The sequence below is a fragment of the Anabrus simplex genome, chromosome 1, assembly GCF_040414725.1.
Source record: "Anabrus simplex isolate iqAnaSimp1 chromosome 1, ASM4041472v1, whole genome shotgun sequence".
Lineage (NCBI taxonomy): Eukaryota > Metazoa > Arthropoda > Insecta > Orthoptera > Tettigoniidae > Anabrus > Anabrus simplex.
Genome location: NC_090265.1, coordinates 620463759 through 620477815, shown reverse-complemented (window position 1 = coordinate 620477815; position 14057 = coordinate 620463759). Strand labels below are relative to the sequence as shown.

The 14057-nt window shown below is 40.3% G+C and overlaps 1 protein-coding gene across 1 annotated transcript in view; it reads left to right on the top strand.

The window, feature by feature from the left end:
• The window catches only part of LOC136871142 (keratin-associated protein 19-2), a 44145-nt gene extending 31280 nt beyond the window's left edge, over positions 1-12865 (top strand). The window contains exon 3 of the mRNA XM_067144962.2: positions 12224-12865. Within this exon, the coding sequence (XP_067001063.2) occupies positions 12224-12741 (518 nt within the window). The 3' untranslated portion in view covers positions 12742-12865. The remainder of the gene's footprint in view (positions 1-12223) is intronic.
• The last annotated feature ends 1192 nt before the right edge of the window (positions 12866-14057 follow it).

Genomic DNA, 14057 nt, shown 5'->3' with positions numbered 1-14057 from the left:
TGCTTGTTGTTTAAAGGGGCCTAACATCTAGGACACCGGCCCCTAATGGTACGAACTGAGACGAAATGAAATGACAAATTAAAAGCCGAAAAACATCCACTGACCACAATTCAAAACGTGAGGACGAAGAATGAATGGATGGATATGAATTTGAAACGATCAGCGGAACCGACCCACAGTGCCTCACATGCACAGAAGCTGGCGTAGAACAATAGAATTACTGACCAAGGGACTGCTTCTATAGCACAATACTGAATCGATGATACTTGTAGTCGAAAGAGGTCCAAAATCCAAGTCAGCGGCCCTTCACAATGGTACTTATCGCTAGGAAAGTAGAACCATGGCATTTGTCATGTTGCGGTACTAACCAAGAGTAGCGTAGACTCGCGGTATTCCACACATGATGGTACTACTCACAGGTAATGAAATTCGCACATGTATTACAGACCTACGCTGTTTCGCACATTGCGGCGCCATTTACAGGCAACGCAAACCTATGGTGTTCATCACATAAAGATACTAACCACCGAGACTCGTACTATCCCGTGGTATTCCTCGTATAGTGGGTACTAATCATAGGCAAGTCAGAACCATGGGTTCCCTCATCCCATGGTGTCGCTCATATAGTGCTACATTTCGCAAGTACTGTAAAAGCCGTCACGCTTTCGTTTGCTACTAATCACAGATCTATTTGGTATCCAACATAGTGGTACTACGCGCAAGAAAAAGCGACCCATGGTGTTCCCCGCGTGGTGGTACTAATCACAAGTAGTTTCATGGTTCTAATTTGATCATCCCTTGGTCGTCCCTTTTAGTCGCTTCTTACGACAAGCAGAGGATATCGTGGATGAATTCGGCTGCGCCCCCACCCTCAGGGGGTTTATATAAAACCAATAAATCTTAACGTAAATATATCATACTATATCATACCAACTTATATATCAGGAGAATCACTGAGAACAACCACTGTGAATATTTCCGAAACATGATGTACAATTGTTACGCTGATTTCAAAGAATGGACGCACAGATAGAAGCTCAAATATGTAGCCTATAAAGAGTTTTCAACAGTGATTAGGAACTTCCTTTTAACACGAAGTTTATGGTTCTTTTTCAAAATCCAGTGTTTATTGAAATTAAGAAAATATAAGTAGATAAGTGGAGAATCATAATATTGGCGCTTCTTCTTTTTGCATAATAATAATAATAATAATAATAATAATAATAATAATAATAATAATAATAATAATAATAATAATAATAATAGTAATAATAACAATAATAAAGGCATATGGGCTCCGTAGATGTCTGGTTCAGGTCTTTCGAGACGACGTCTTACGGGCGACCGAGACGTCTGTGAGGATAGTAGCCTATTTAATTTGAATTCTAATATAAGATGGCACGAAAGCCCAGACCCAGAGCCACAGGAATTAACCAATGAAAGTTAAAATCTTCCACTCGGTAGGGAATCAAACGCGGGTCTCCTTTCGCCAAAGACCAGCATGTTAACCATTTTTCCACGCAGCTGGTAATTATCCTAGTACAAATGCTTAAGTCCGCCTTTGTGGTGTAGTGGTTAGTGTGATTAGCTGCCACCCCCAGAGACTGCCACCCTCGATTCCCGACTTTGCCACGAAATTTGAAAAGTGGTACAAGGTCTGGAACGGGGTCCACTCAGCCTCGGGAGGTCAACTGAGTAGAGGGGGGTTCGATTCCCTTCTCAGCTATCCTGGAAGTGGTTTTCCGTGGTTTTCCCCTTCTCCTCCTGGCAAATGCCGGGATGATATCTATCCTAAGGCCACGGTCGCTTCCTTCCCTCTTCCTTGTCTATCCCTTCCAAACTTCTCATCCCCCACAAGGCCCCTGTGCAGCATAGCAGGTGAGGCCGCCTGGGCGATGTACTAGTCATCCTACCCAGTTGTATTCCCCGACCCATAGTCTGAAGCTCTAGGACATTGCCCTGGAGGCGGTAGAGGTGGGATCCCTCGCTGATTCCGAGGGAAAAACCGACCCTGGGGGGTAAACAGGTTACGAACGAACGAACGAACGAACGAACGAACGAACGAACGAACAAATGCTTAATGAAATGCCGTCATTTGAATATTTCTTGACTTCTGTCTACTCTATTTGAATTGGTACTACGTGGGAATGTGTACATACTATGACCGTGCCAGTGTGTACGTTGATTTTTACGCTTTTTTTATACGGTTTGCATTGAGAATTCCTAGCCAGCAGTCTGCCTCCGGTGTTGTATAGGAGTAAATCGTACTGGATGTGATACAGATGATCGTATTTACAAATGAAGCCGATATTATCCTAGAGTGTAGAAAGAATGCCGTGCTTCTTTCGATGTGTACGCTGAGAGTGTTTCGGACATCAATCATCTCGACAATTTGTGAACTAGGGCCTTGAAAGGTAATGGAGTGCAAATTATTTCTTTCTTTCTTTCTTTCTTTCTTTTCTTTCTTTCTTTCTTTCTTAATCCGTTTACCTTCCAGGCTAGGTTTTTCCCTCGGACTTAGCGAGGGATCCCACCTCCCCTGCTTCAAGGGCAGTATCCTCGAGGGTGTCCGGACATTTGCGGTCATCACAAAATCACGGACATTTGCGGTCAATGAGATAAACTTGTGCCCAGTCACAGAAATTCCCCAGTTGTCACAGGACATTTGTGGTCACTGCAGCAGGGGTTGGGTCCCATTAGTTTAATCTCGCAATATCCCCACTAACCTGCCTGATCTCCTGCTCGCTCCCTGAAGATCAACATTTTTCTCTCGCGGGTTTTATTTAGAGACTGATACCTTCAGACACAAACACAATTCTATATCTAAACTTCCTGGTGTAATTATTTACTGTTGTGTGTTGTAATGGATTTGACAGTTACTAATAAGTCAAATGGTTATACTGTATGTACAGAAAGTATAGGGAAAGTCACATGAAATCGTCACCTGGATGTATCTGAAGCAGAAGAACAAGTCATGTCATGTTTTTGGCAACAAACAAGTCTGTAGATGATAAATAAATATATTCTATTTCCTATCCGACCTCTCTTGTTCAATTCTTGTTCTCTTCCGACCCCGCGGTACGATGTTTGTCAAGACCAGGCAGTCTTACATTTTCACGTCCTTTGTGGCTTTTCCCTTCTTTTTCCCAAAAGAGAGTCGGATCTATTCGAGTTTTCTTCTGATTAGTTTTAAGGGAGGATGGTGGCACCGTTCTATTTTCTTTCAAAAACAGTAATCACGACCATCATGAAAAGGACCCGTGGCTACCACGATATAAAAATTCCCGCAGATATACAAGTTCGTATGTTTTACATTTAAACTCTAATACAACACAACGTGAATTTTTATAGGCCTATACAAACATCAGAGGCTAATTCAAAAAAATTAGTTTCCTATTTATTTATCGTGGAATAATTAAAGGTAGGCCAGAGTAAAGGACTCTGTTTTATTCTGCACCAGTCCTTAATTTTTAGAAAAACTAAAGTTAATCCGTCGTTAACTAATTACAATTTATTTATTTATTTATTTATTTATTTATTCATGGTAGTCTAACGTCACCTTAACATATTTTTCGGAGAAAATGGGATGGGAAAGAATTAGAAATGCCGGACTCAGTGGCTCACACGTTGAGGTGCTGGCCTTTTGGCCCCTACTTGGCAGGTTCGATCCTGCCAACCCACGCTTCCAAGTTGTGAACCCCCGGAGACCCATTTAGTCACCTCTTACGACGGGCAGGGGATACCGTGGATGTATTCTTCTTCCGTGTTCCCCACCCACAGGGAGTAAAAACCTCCAAACTCGAGTACATACAATAATTTGGTCGACAGTAAATTATATGTTTTAAAATGCTGATTAGCATCACACTTTATCCAGGCTTTGGACTGATATGATTGTATTAAAATCATTTTGGCGTATTGAAAATCAGCTGTAGGTTAGCGGAGATACCCCGAGATTAAGCTGATGAGGCCCACCCCCTGCTGCAGTGACCGCAAATGTCCTGTGACAACTAGGGAATTTCTGTGAGTAGGCACAATGTCCGGTGACTGCAAATGTCCAGTACCTTGCCCAGGTAGCCTCACCTGCTATGCCGAACAGGGGCCTTGTGGGGGGGGGGGGGTTGGGAAGATTGGAATGGGTAAGCAAGGATGGTAGGAAGCGGCCGTGGTCTTGAGTTAGATACCATCCCCGCATTTGCCTGGAGGAGAAGAGGGAAACAGCAGAAAAGCACTTCAAGAAAGGCTGAGAGGGAAATAGAACCCCCTCTACTCAGTTGACCCCCCGAGGTTGAGGGGACCCCGTTCCATCCTTCGTACAACTTTTCGAATTTTGTGGCAGAGCTGGGAATCGAACCCGGGTCTCCAAGTGTGGCAGCTAATCACACTAATCACTACACCACAGAGGCGGACAATGGCGAAATTAAGTTCTGAAAAGGGGCCCTTTATGAAGGTTACTCATACTTCATAATAAAATCTCAGTAGTTATGGTTCACAAAGTCTGCCCAAGTTAGCACCATGTGGCGGTGGAATACGAAACATACAGATAGTCTTGGGAGCTAGAGTAGTATCGCGTAGCAGATACATAAACGACAGATGAAGGACGCAAATTACTGTGAACTACCATGAGTGAATGACATGCAAGTGAGCTGTAATATCAACGGCTTCTGACTTGACCTTCGTCATGAGTGTTTTCCCAGAGAAAAGGAAATGGTCTCATATTGTCAGGTAGTAATTACTTTATTACTCATTCGGACAAACTCCTTATGATTCGTTCTGGTATTTTCTAAGTACGAAAGGATACGGTAGCTAAGTGCCACTGTCACGTAAATCTCACGAAGATGGCCATGTTTCGAAAACTGGTCAATGCATGTGCAATATCTTAAATTAAAAAGCCCCGCGCTTGTGGTTGGGATTCCTCATAGGACTGGAGGTACGGTGGCTAAAATCACGATATGAAAGGTCGCAGAAAATTACGCATTAATTTTTGTTTAGCATGTAATCGTAAGTTAATCTGGTTTGATTTTTTACAATTGTCTTTACGTCTCACCGACACGAATAGGTTCTTATGGCGACGATGGAATAGGAAAGAGCTAGGAGTGGGAAGGAAGCAGCCGTGGCCTTAATTAAGGTATAGCCTCAGAATTTTCCTGGTGTGAAAATGGTAAGTCACAGAAAACCATCTTCGGTACTGCCGACAATGGGGTTCGAATCTACTATATCCTGAGTGCAAACTCACAGCTGCACGTCTCTAACCGCACGGCCAACGTGCTCCGTGTAATCATCATCATCATCATCATCATCATCATCATCATCATCATCATCATCATCATCTTCTTCTTCTTCTTCTTCTTCTTCCTGACAATAATTGGAACCAATGGCCAGTTTTTCTTGTTATTAAGTGCTTGATTTGGCTGGGTCATCGTTTTATATACCTTATGTAAAAGCCACTGAGGTCTCAACTACTTAACAGTATTCGTTATGACAACGACTTCTGTACCTCTGTTCGGTCCGCGTTAATCATTCTTCCCCCTGTAAACTGAAATCAAAAACAAACTCTTAGCTGCTTGGGGAGAACGATGGAAGTACCCGAGAATATAATATAATAAAATCCAATACCTTTGTTTTGTTTCGTCTGCTTTAACATCATCCTAGCATAGTATTTCGTCACATGATGAAGCCCCAACACATGCCAAAGCATAGGTACTTGTCGGTTGACTATGCATATCATACACCTTTGGTGATTCTATTGCAATCGGATGATTGTGGAGTGATAACGGAACGAAACCGCCTGACGTTTAACCGTCTGAGCCACAGAGATTTTCTACCTGACTGGACACAACATTAGAATCACTTTAATAGAATTACATTTTAAATTATGTAGTGCTTCGCTAAATTGTTTGACTTCTGATTAGAAGGACATCTACATAAATAAAGAGAAACTAGTGATAACATTTATTCTCATAGTGGAAAAAATGAGTATAAAACTCTATACAATGACAGACATTGGGAGACGGAGTGGCAGGCCTTTCCACTTCCAAATAAGCTGAGAGCGATTAAAGGAACCACGGAGGGAAGCAGTGGTATTATGTCGTCTTCGGATCGGCCACGGTATCCTGACTCACTCCAATCTATTGAAATGAGAACCCCCTCCGGTGTGTACTTGCGGCGATCATCTTACCGTGGTACACATCCTTACGGAGCGTGTGGACCTGGTCGATCTGCGCCGTAGGCTTAACCTCCCGAGTACAAACTCACTTATCCTGCGAGATGACGAGCAGTCAGCAGACCTCGTCATCCGCTTTATGAGGGATAGTGGTATTTTTATCGTGTGTAATGATGCCCTTTGTCCTAGGATATTTGTGTTAATTGCGCTTTTATCCCACTGACTTCATTTTAGCTTGTGTTGCGTATTTTAATGTGTTATTTTAACGTCTAATGCGACATATATATATATTCGTACTTCCAGGAAATGACTTATTCCTTTTTTTACCAGTATTTCCTCTTATTTTATTAGAAAATAAGGCATTGCGAATTAGATCCACTGGTTTAATCTCATAGTCATTTTTCTTGACCACCATTTCTTTTTAACTCAAGTCAGTGGATACGTTTTAAAATTTTAACTATCATATCATTTCGTCCATCTCGTTCCATTAGGGGCCGATGACCTTTGATGTAAGGCCCCATTAAACAACAAGCATCATCATCATCATCATCATCATCATCATCATCATCATCATCATCATCATCATCATCATCACAATGGCAGACAGGAGAACAGAAGTGTTAATGTTGTTTTTCTTCAGATGAAGGTTGCCACAATGGATAAAGCATAACGAGACAACTAAATTTATAATTTCTGCTTACAACGGTAATTTTGCTGATTACATTAAAACGAAAAATGCAAGAATTATAACTCAATTTAATTCGATAAAAACGAGTTCTAACAGAAGTTTAACCCTCCAGCAGGCACACCTAAAAATGATACATGACCAGGCGCGTGGTGTACTTTATACCCCACACTTGAACACACATAATAATAGTGAATATCTCATTTTCATCAAATTTTATTTATCCAAATCACGAATAATTACAAATGCTAGCATATTATACACTGTAGCAAGTGAAAATGCAACAATAGATGTTATTTGAACGCTTGAAAACTTTTCAGAAAATTGATCCGATTACACAAGCATTTCCTAACACACAGGCACTCCGCAAGTTCTAAAGTACATGTTCGTGTGAATCACGGTGACATCTACCATATCCTCGTCAACTATTTTACGGAAGGAAGATATTTCATCTTTGATTCCTCTTGCATTACGTCTAGGACCAAGAAATACTTTGACATCATTTTTTGTTTTACTTTTGCACACCTTTGGAAAATTAGTTTTCCTCCACCTGGTGGTTTTGTCTTTTCCAATAAAGTATTCACAACGTTCATTTTCACTTCCTTCTGAGTCAGATCCGTCCTTTGAAGTGAGACCTTCCTCAGATTCAGTTTCGTGATCACTTTATATTCCTCACCTGATTCTGCGCTGTCCAAGTTGTCTTCCTCTGGCTGTTCGTGAAGTAACATGGCTATTTCCTCGGACGCCAATGTCCTAAATAAATGGAAAATACACTGTTATTAGAGAATGTAATTAGAAAATATTCGTAAATAATATAGTCGAAGTACTTACTCCATCGGGCGTGCGGGGTACTTTGTAGCCCGCCTGTGACACGCTTCGAATTGAAACTACAATACAGCAGTTCTTGTACACTCATAGAGACTCAAAACTATCACATTCAATAACTAAGGTCACACTGGAGGAATAGAAGACCAAACAATGCTACAGCGTTGCCAAGTTGAAAACATCCGTGGCGTACTTTATACCCCAGCACGCCTGCTGGAGGGCTGAAAAGGCAACTTTGGACACCTAATAATATAAGTAGGCTATAGTAAATTAGTGTGCAGTGAAGAAATATTTCCTTAAGTACTTCAGACATGGCGAGGAATAATACAATGTAGACATAATTTTAAAGGATACTTGGAAAAGTGAATTCAGCTCGCTTAAAAAGGAAGGAATTGTCTCTGACTGGATTAAAGTTCTCTCACCCATGCAACCGGGAGGAAAGTATAATAGGCAGAAAAGAGATGTTTTAACTCGTCAAATTAGAACAAAATTCCAAGAACAGCTATGTTAGATTGCAGGTGAACTTTTCGTGCTTTATCATTCTCTGTGGTAACATCTTGTGCGACAAGCTTTTCTTCTGTCTGAAATAACCAGTAAATTGCACAAAACACATTTTGTGTATTAAACATGAGTTGGTGAAATGTAACAAATATGACTTTTACTTAACAAAACAGTACTTGCTAATCAAGTTCATAGAAAGTCCTTCCTAGTTATATAGTATAACTGCTTAATTGCGGCCAGTATCCAGTATTCGGGAGATAATAGGTTCGAACCCCACTATTGGCAGCCCTGAAAATGGTTTTCCGTGGTTTCCCATTTTCACACCAGGCAAATGCTGGGGCTGTACCTTAATTAAGGCCACGGCCGATTCCTTCCCACTCCTAGCCCTATCCTGTCCCATCGTCGCCATAAGACCTGAGTCGGTGCGACGTAAAGCAACTAGCAAAGAAAAAAAAGTATAACTCATTGTTTTTCTTTCTTTCTTTCTTTCTTTCTTTCTTTCTTTCCTTACGAAATTACTTCAGTTCTACTATGGAATGCCATTCCTGTGAGTAGCTATTCTTCTGCAGGACGATTCTCCTTTGCAACTAATTTCCGTAGGCTGAGAAGCAACTTCATTCACGGATTTGAAGTTCGGATCCCAGTGCTGACAGAGGCCATCCTGAGTGTGATTTTCCAACGGATATATCCGATAAATACACCAGGTAAAATTCTGGAATGGCGCCTTAGTTCTTATTTAAAGATTTAATGTTCAAACCTAGACCCAATATTTCATTATACAGTCACTAGGACAAACAGTAAAATACAGCCCATCCCAGCACACAAAAATTAACAACAAACTCAAAGACAATAACGTAGAAGTCTTCTTGGCTTTATATCTTCCCTACCTACATGAACAAGTCGAAATAAGTTACAGCTTACATAAATATCCTGTTACGAGGAAAAGAAACACTCCACACTGTCAACACTTTTCTATCCATAGGTGAAAATATTTCTCGTCACTTCTTAAACAAGTGAGCAAAGGACAACTGACTCAGTTTCAGTACATTAAACGAATAGATGATGAAGAAAAAGTAAAACAAATTCATGAAGCATGGCCAGAAGGGATGATACGCACGGGGAGACCAAGATTTACATGTTTACAGAATCGAGCAGATTAGATTAGTAACAATCTAGATAAAGGAATACGAGTGAGAGAGATTAGCGAGGGTCCACAGGGTGTGGGTAGAATGTATAAAAGCTGGAATCAAGACACTGTAATGGCATAATAAGGCCAAGAATAGGAGGAGGAAGTGGAAGGAGAAGAAGAAGAAGAAGAAGAAGAAGGCTACAGTGAAGAGGCCTAAAACGACCGACCGGCAGACAGAAAACTTGAAACACTTAGATTGCATGTGTCCTAGAAATACTGTAAAGTGAACTCGTGTCTTCGTACTGATGCGGTGCAGCTCTTGTCAGGCCCATTGGAGGTGAGGATTTGATTTGCATGTACCATTTAACTACATTACAGTCCTCCTACTAATATTAAATCTCTGTCAGTACCAGGAATCGTACCCGGCTCACCGAGGACGGTAGCTAATAGTGCAAATCGTTACGCTACATACGCGGACAGAATTGCGGTATAAATAAAGGGAAGTCGAACAAGCCTGTACTGATTTCATCCCAGTAAGTTCGCAACAGTAATCGACGAGAGACATGCCATTTTTCAATTTTGGGTCGAATAAAAGATACAACTTGCAGGAAAACTTGTCCCTTTGTCTACTTCGCAAACCATAAATTGAAAAGATACGATATCCATTTTTCCGGTCCATGAAAGTGTCAATCTCAATAGTAATCGCTGATATTGAGTCAGAGAAATCACACACCAAATTTTCATCTCATCTCTCTCTCTTAGCCTAGTCTTTGACAGTGTGAAAACGACCGAGGGGGCGTTTCATTTTTTTTTTACACTTGGCTTTACATCTCACCGACACAGATAGGTCTTATGGCGACGATGGGATAGGAAAGTACTACGGGTGGGAAGGAAGCGGCCGTGGCCTTAATTAAAGTACAGTTTTAGCATTTGCCTTGTGTGAAAATGGGTAACAAAGGAAGCCATTTTCATGCCTGTTGACAGTGGGGTTCGAACTCACAATCTTCCGAAAGTAAGCTCACGGCTGCACAACCCGAACCGCACGGCCAACTCGCTCGGTCGCAATTTTGATTATAATTGCTAGCTTCTGGCATATGATGAGAAAATGTTTATAAATAACGTCATCGCAATGAATCTAAGCCTCTGGATGAGCTGGAACTGTCCGGCTTGCCTTCGAACATGGCCAGAAGTTCTGTCGAACGAACATGCTCCTACCGACCCATCTGTTCATTGTTGAGCGGTTTGTTTACCATGTTTCATCTGTGGTGATGTATCGGAAAATGTTGTTCATGCGAAATAATTTCTCAAAAATAATCGTCAATTTAATAATAATAATATTGTTGATGTTAAGGCCAAAAGTCAGGCATTTATATAAGTGGAGGCACATGCTTCCCCTAGTGCACCGTCACTGCAATGTCCTGCACGTCTGTGAGGATGGGGCCCTACCTATGATGAATTCTAATGATGAAGACAATACAGACACCCAGTCCCATAGCCATTGGAATTAACCATCGGAGGATAAAATTCCCAACCCGGTCGGGAATCCAACCCGGTACCCCTTGGAGAAAAAGGCCAGCACTCTAACTATCTAGCGACGGAGTAGGATTTTATCTTCATTAAAGCTACAAAGTAGGTTAATTCCATGAATTGTCTGAGGTATTCACAATAATCAGGCGAACATTTTACGATTATCTAATCCGTTCAGCTGTTATTGGAGAGAGACATAGGTTTTCGTTTAATTTTTGTATGTTAAATATAAACTTCATTTCCTTACCGCTGCTTTGGAGACGTCAGAATATTTAAATTTGAAGGTGAAGTTATTCTTCCAACTTGCTCCACATTTTCCTCTACTGAATGTGATATTATAACCTAATATTTAAGTTAATACCATTCACCTAAACATGCACCAAATATCATTGATATATCTCCACCTCTTTCGCAGTTAAGGTAGAAAAAATACACAGATAAACATCTTAACCATTTATAGTTGTAGGCCTATATTATTATTATTTCTCTCAATATATGACATGTATAATTCACCTCGAGATTATATTTCCGAGTAGGCCTATGACGTCGCAATGGTAAAATTAGACTAAATTTGGAAGATGTTGGCCTTTTTATAGAATGTATTTTTCTTTGCTTTTGTTAACCTGCCTTTCACTGGTGTTGATTTTTATTTTTCATAGAATTAAATTAAATCTCTTTAAATTTTTTGTCTTAACTCACTGTTGAAAGACATCAGATGAGTGTATAATTTCATCAACAGAACAACGGTCGTGGTTCACTTCTGAGGAAGCAGAGCAAAGTCTTCGCTGATTGTCAAGTTTACCTCATTTTACTTTTCCATAAAATAAAAAAAATCTCACAGGCATTGACCAAAATTTAGATCGTTTGATGTGGCCGAGTGACATCGCCACTGGCTCCCCTCCAAGGCGGCTGTGATTTGAATTCCGGTTAATACAAAGTACTTGCGGCACAAATCCCCATTAGGGCCTTAGTCTGGGCAGATGACTGATGACTAGCCAGTTGGTTGCAGATACTACAGTGCCACGTAGCTTGGCTTTCTTGACCGGATCCACTGCCTCATGCATCAGAAAACTCTCGAATTAGTCTCACGATGAGGTGTGAACCCGTTCTAGCACTCAGTCCAAAATATGAATACCTATACGGGCTGGAAATCGAATTTAAGGCGCCCGAGTAAGAGGCAGGTACGTTACTCCTACTGTAAACTACGGGTCACATCGCTGTGGTTTGAATTCCTCATAATACCAGAGCTCCCGTGGTAATGATCAAGATGTCAAATATCATGTAGCACTACAGGTTTTCTACTTTTCTTTTTAGATTGCTTGAATACTTCCAATGTTTACATTTGGTGTTTAGTTTTGTGATGTATAAGAGTAATGACTAGGTCTTCTTTTTCTAGTGTTCTCATTTGGTCTTGGAGGAGGCGGCGGCTTCTTTGGATATGGACCGGGCTACGGAGGCAGCGGATGGTATGGAAATGGCTACTACCCCGGCGCGGGGTACGGCGGTTATGGTAACTACGGAGGAAACGGTGGAGGATATGGAGGTTATGGAGGCCATGGCGGCTATGGAGGTCATAACGGAGGAGGATATGGAGGTTATGGCGGAGCTGGCTACGGCGCAGCTGGTTATGGCGGAGCTAGCTACGGCGCAGCTGGCTACGGCGCAGCTGGTTATGGCGGATCTGGCTACGGCGCAGCTGGTTATGGCGGATCTGGCTACGGAGGATATGGTGGTTACGATGGTTACGACGGTGGATATGGCGGAGGATATAATGGTTACAGAGGCTCTGGATACGGTGGTTATGGAGGCGGGTATGGGTACGGAGGAGGTTATGGCAGTGGCTATTCTGGCTACCGAGGATACGGAGGTTATGGTAGTTATACTAGTCCATACCGTTATCGTTACCGTAGATAAAATTAATACAATTATTCAAAACATAGATAAACAATTCCTTGCATCTGAAGTTCTAAAATTATCACTGTATCTGAGTTTATTTCGTTAACGTGTAAATTATTTCCTTATAAGCACATTACGAGATTCTCTTTTCGTGGCTTGCAAGAACATAATGAGTATCCCCGAGAACTTAACGGAATAGTTTGGAAATAAAGATATATTTTGATCAAATGTATGGATCTACATGAAATTTTCAAGGGATGTCTTTGAAGTATTAAAACAGGAGTCATGATTTATCGCTATCAAATTGATATTCAGAGATATGATTGATGAAAATGTTGTACCAGGATTTAGGGCATAACGATCCTCACTAAGTGAAAAAATACTGGGATCAAAAGTTTCATGCATTTATTTTGCAGTATCTGTTATATGCATCTAATACCAAGTTTGTAAAATTTACTGGAATAATACAGGATAAAAATGGGATACCATACGAGTAACTGACACTTGGGACAAATATATGTTTTAATGTTAACTTTTTAATGTCCAACTAATTCTTTTGGGACAAAGAGAAATGAAGAGATGTTAGATGTAGTATCTTCTACCGAATCCTGAACCATATGTTCAGCAACGTGACGGAAATGATAATTTTTATTTCCAGACTATCCTCTTGTATGAACTACATTTATCTGATAAACTATATTACTATAAATTCTGCGGCCGTTTATTGGAATAATACAGATTCGTTAGCCTACAGAGAATGAGATTCTAATGTAATAAACATGCTTCAAGGAAATTTCATTGTTATTATGATCACTTGTGTAAAATATCTTATTTAATTCTAATTATTATACGAATGCTAATTTTGATTGGTATTTGAGATGTACTCATTGTTTATGATCTTCAAACTAACTTTCAGTGTAGAATGTATGATCTAATGATAAAGTACTTCCGCTGTCATCAGTATTTTTGGTGTGTTTTACCATTGCGGAAGTATCATGGACCCCGTTTAAAATTATTCATACCATTTCATAAAACGTTAATTAAGAATATTGTAAAATATAACTTTAAGATATAAAATACAGATTAATACGTTTGGTTTACTCGTGATTGGTCTTTCAGGTCTTCAGATGTGATATTTATAAGCATTTACTTTTAGGGAAAAAAATTATTGGAATAAATATTTTGAAGCATAAATTGAAAACATTACAGATAAACACCACCATGAGCTATTTATGTTTAAGTAAACGTTTGTTCCTTTCAGTTTGTTGTTGTATTTACGAAATGATCTCTGCTTAAGCACAATTGTATTATAATGTTTTGTAAAAAAAATAAAG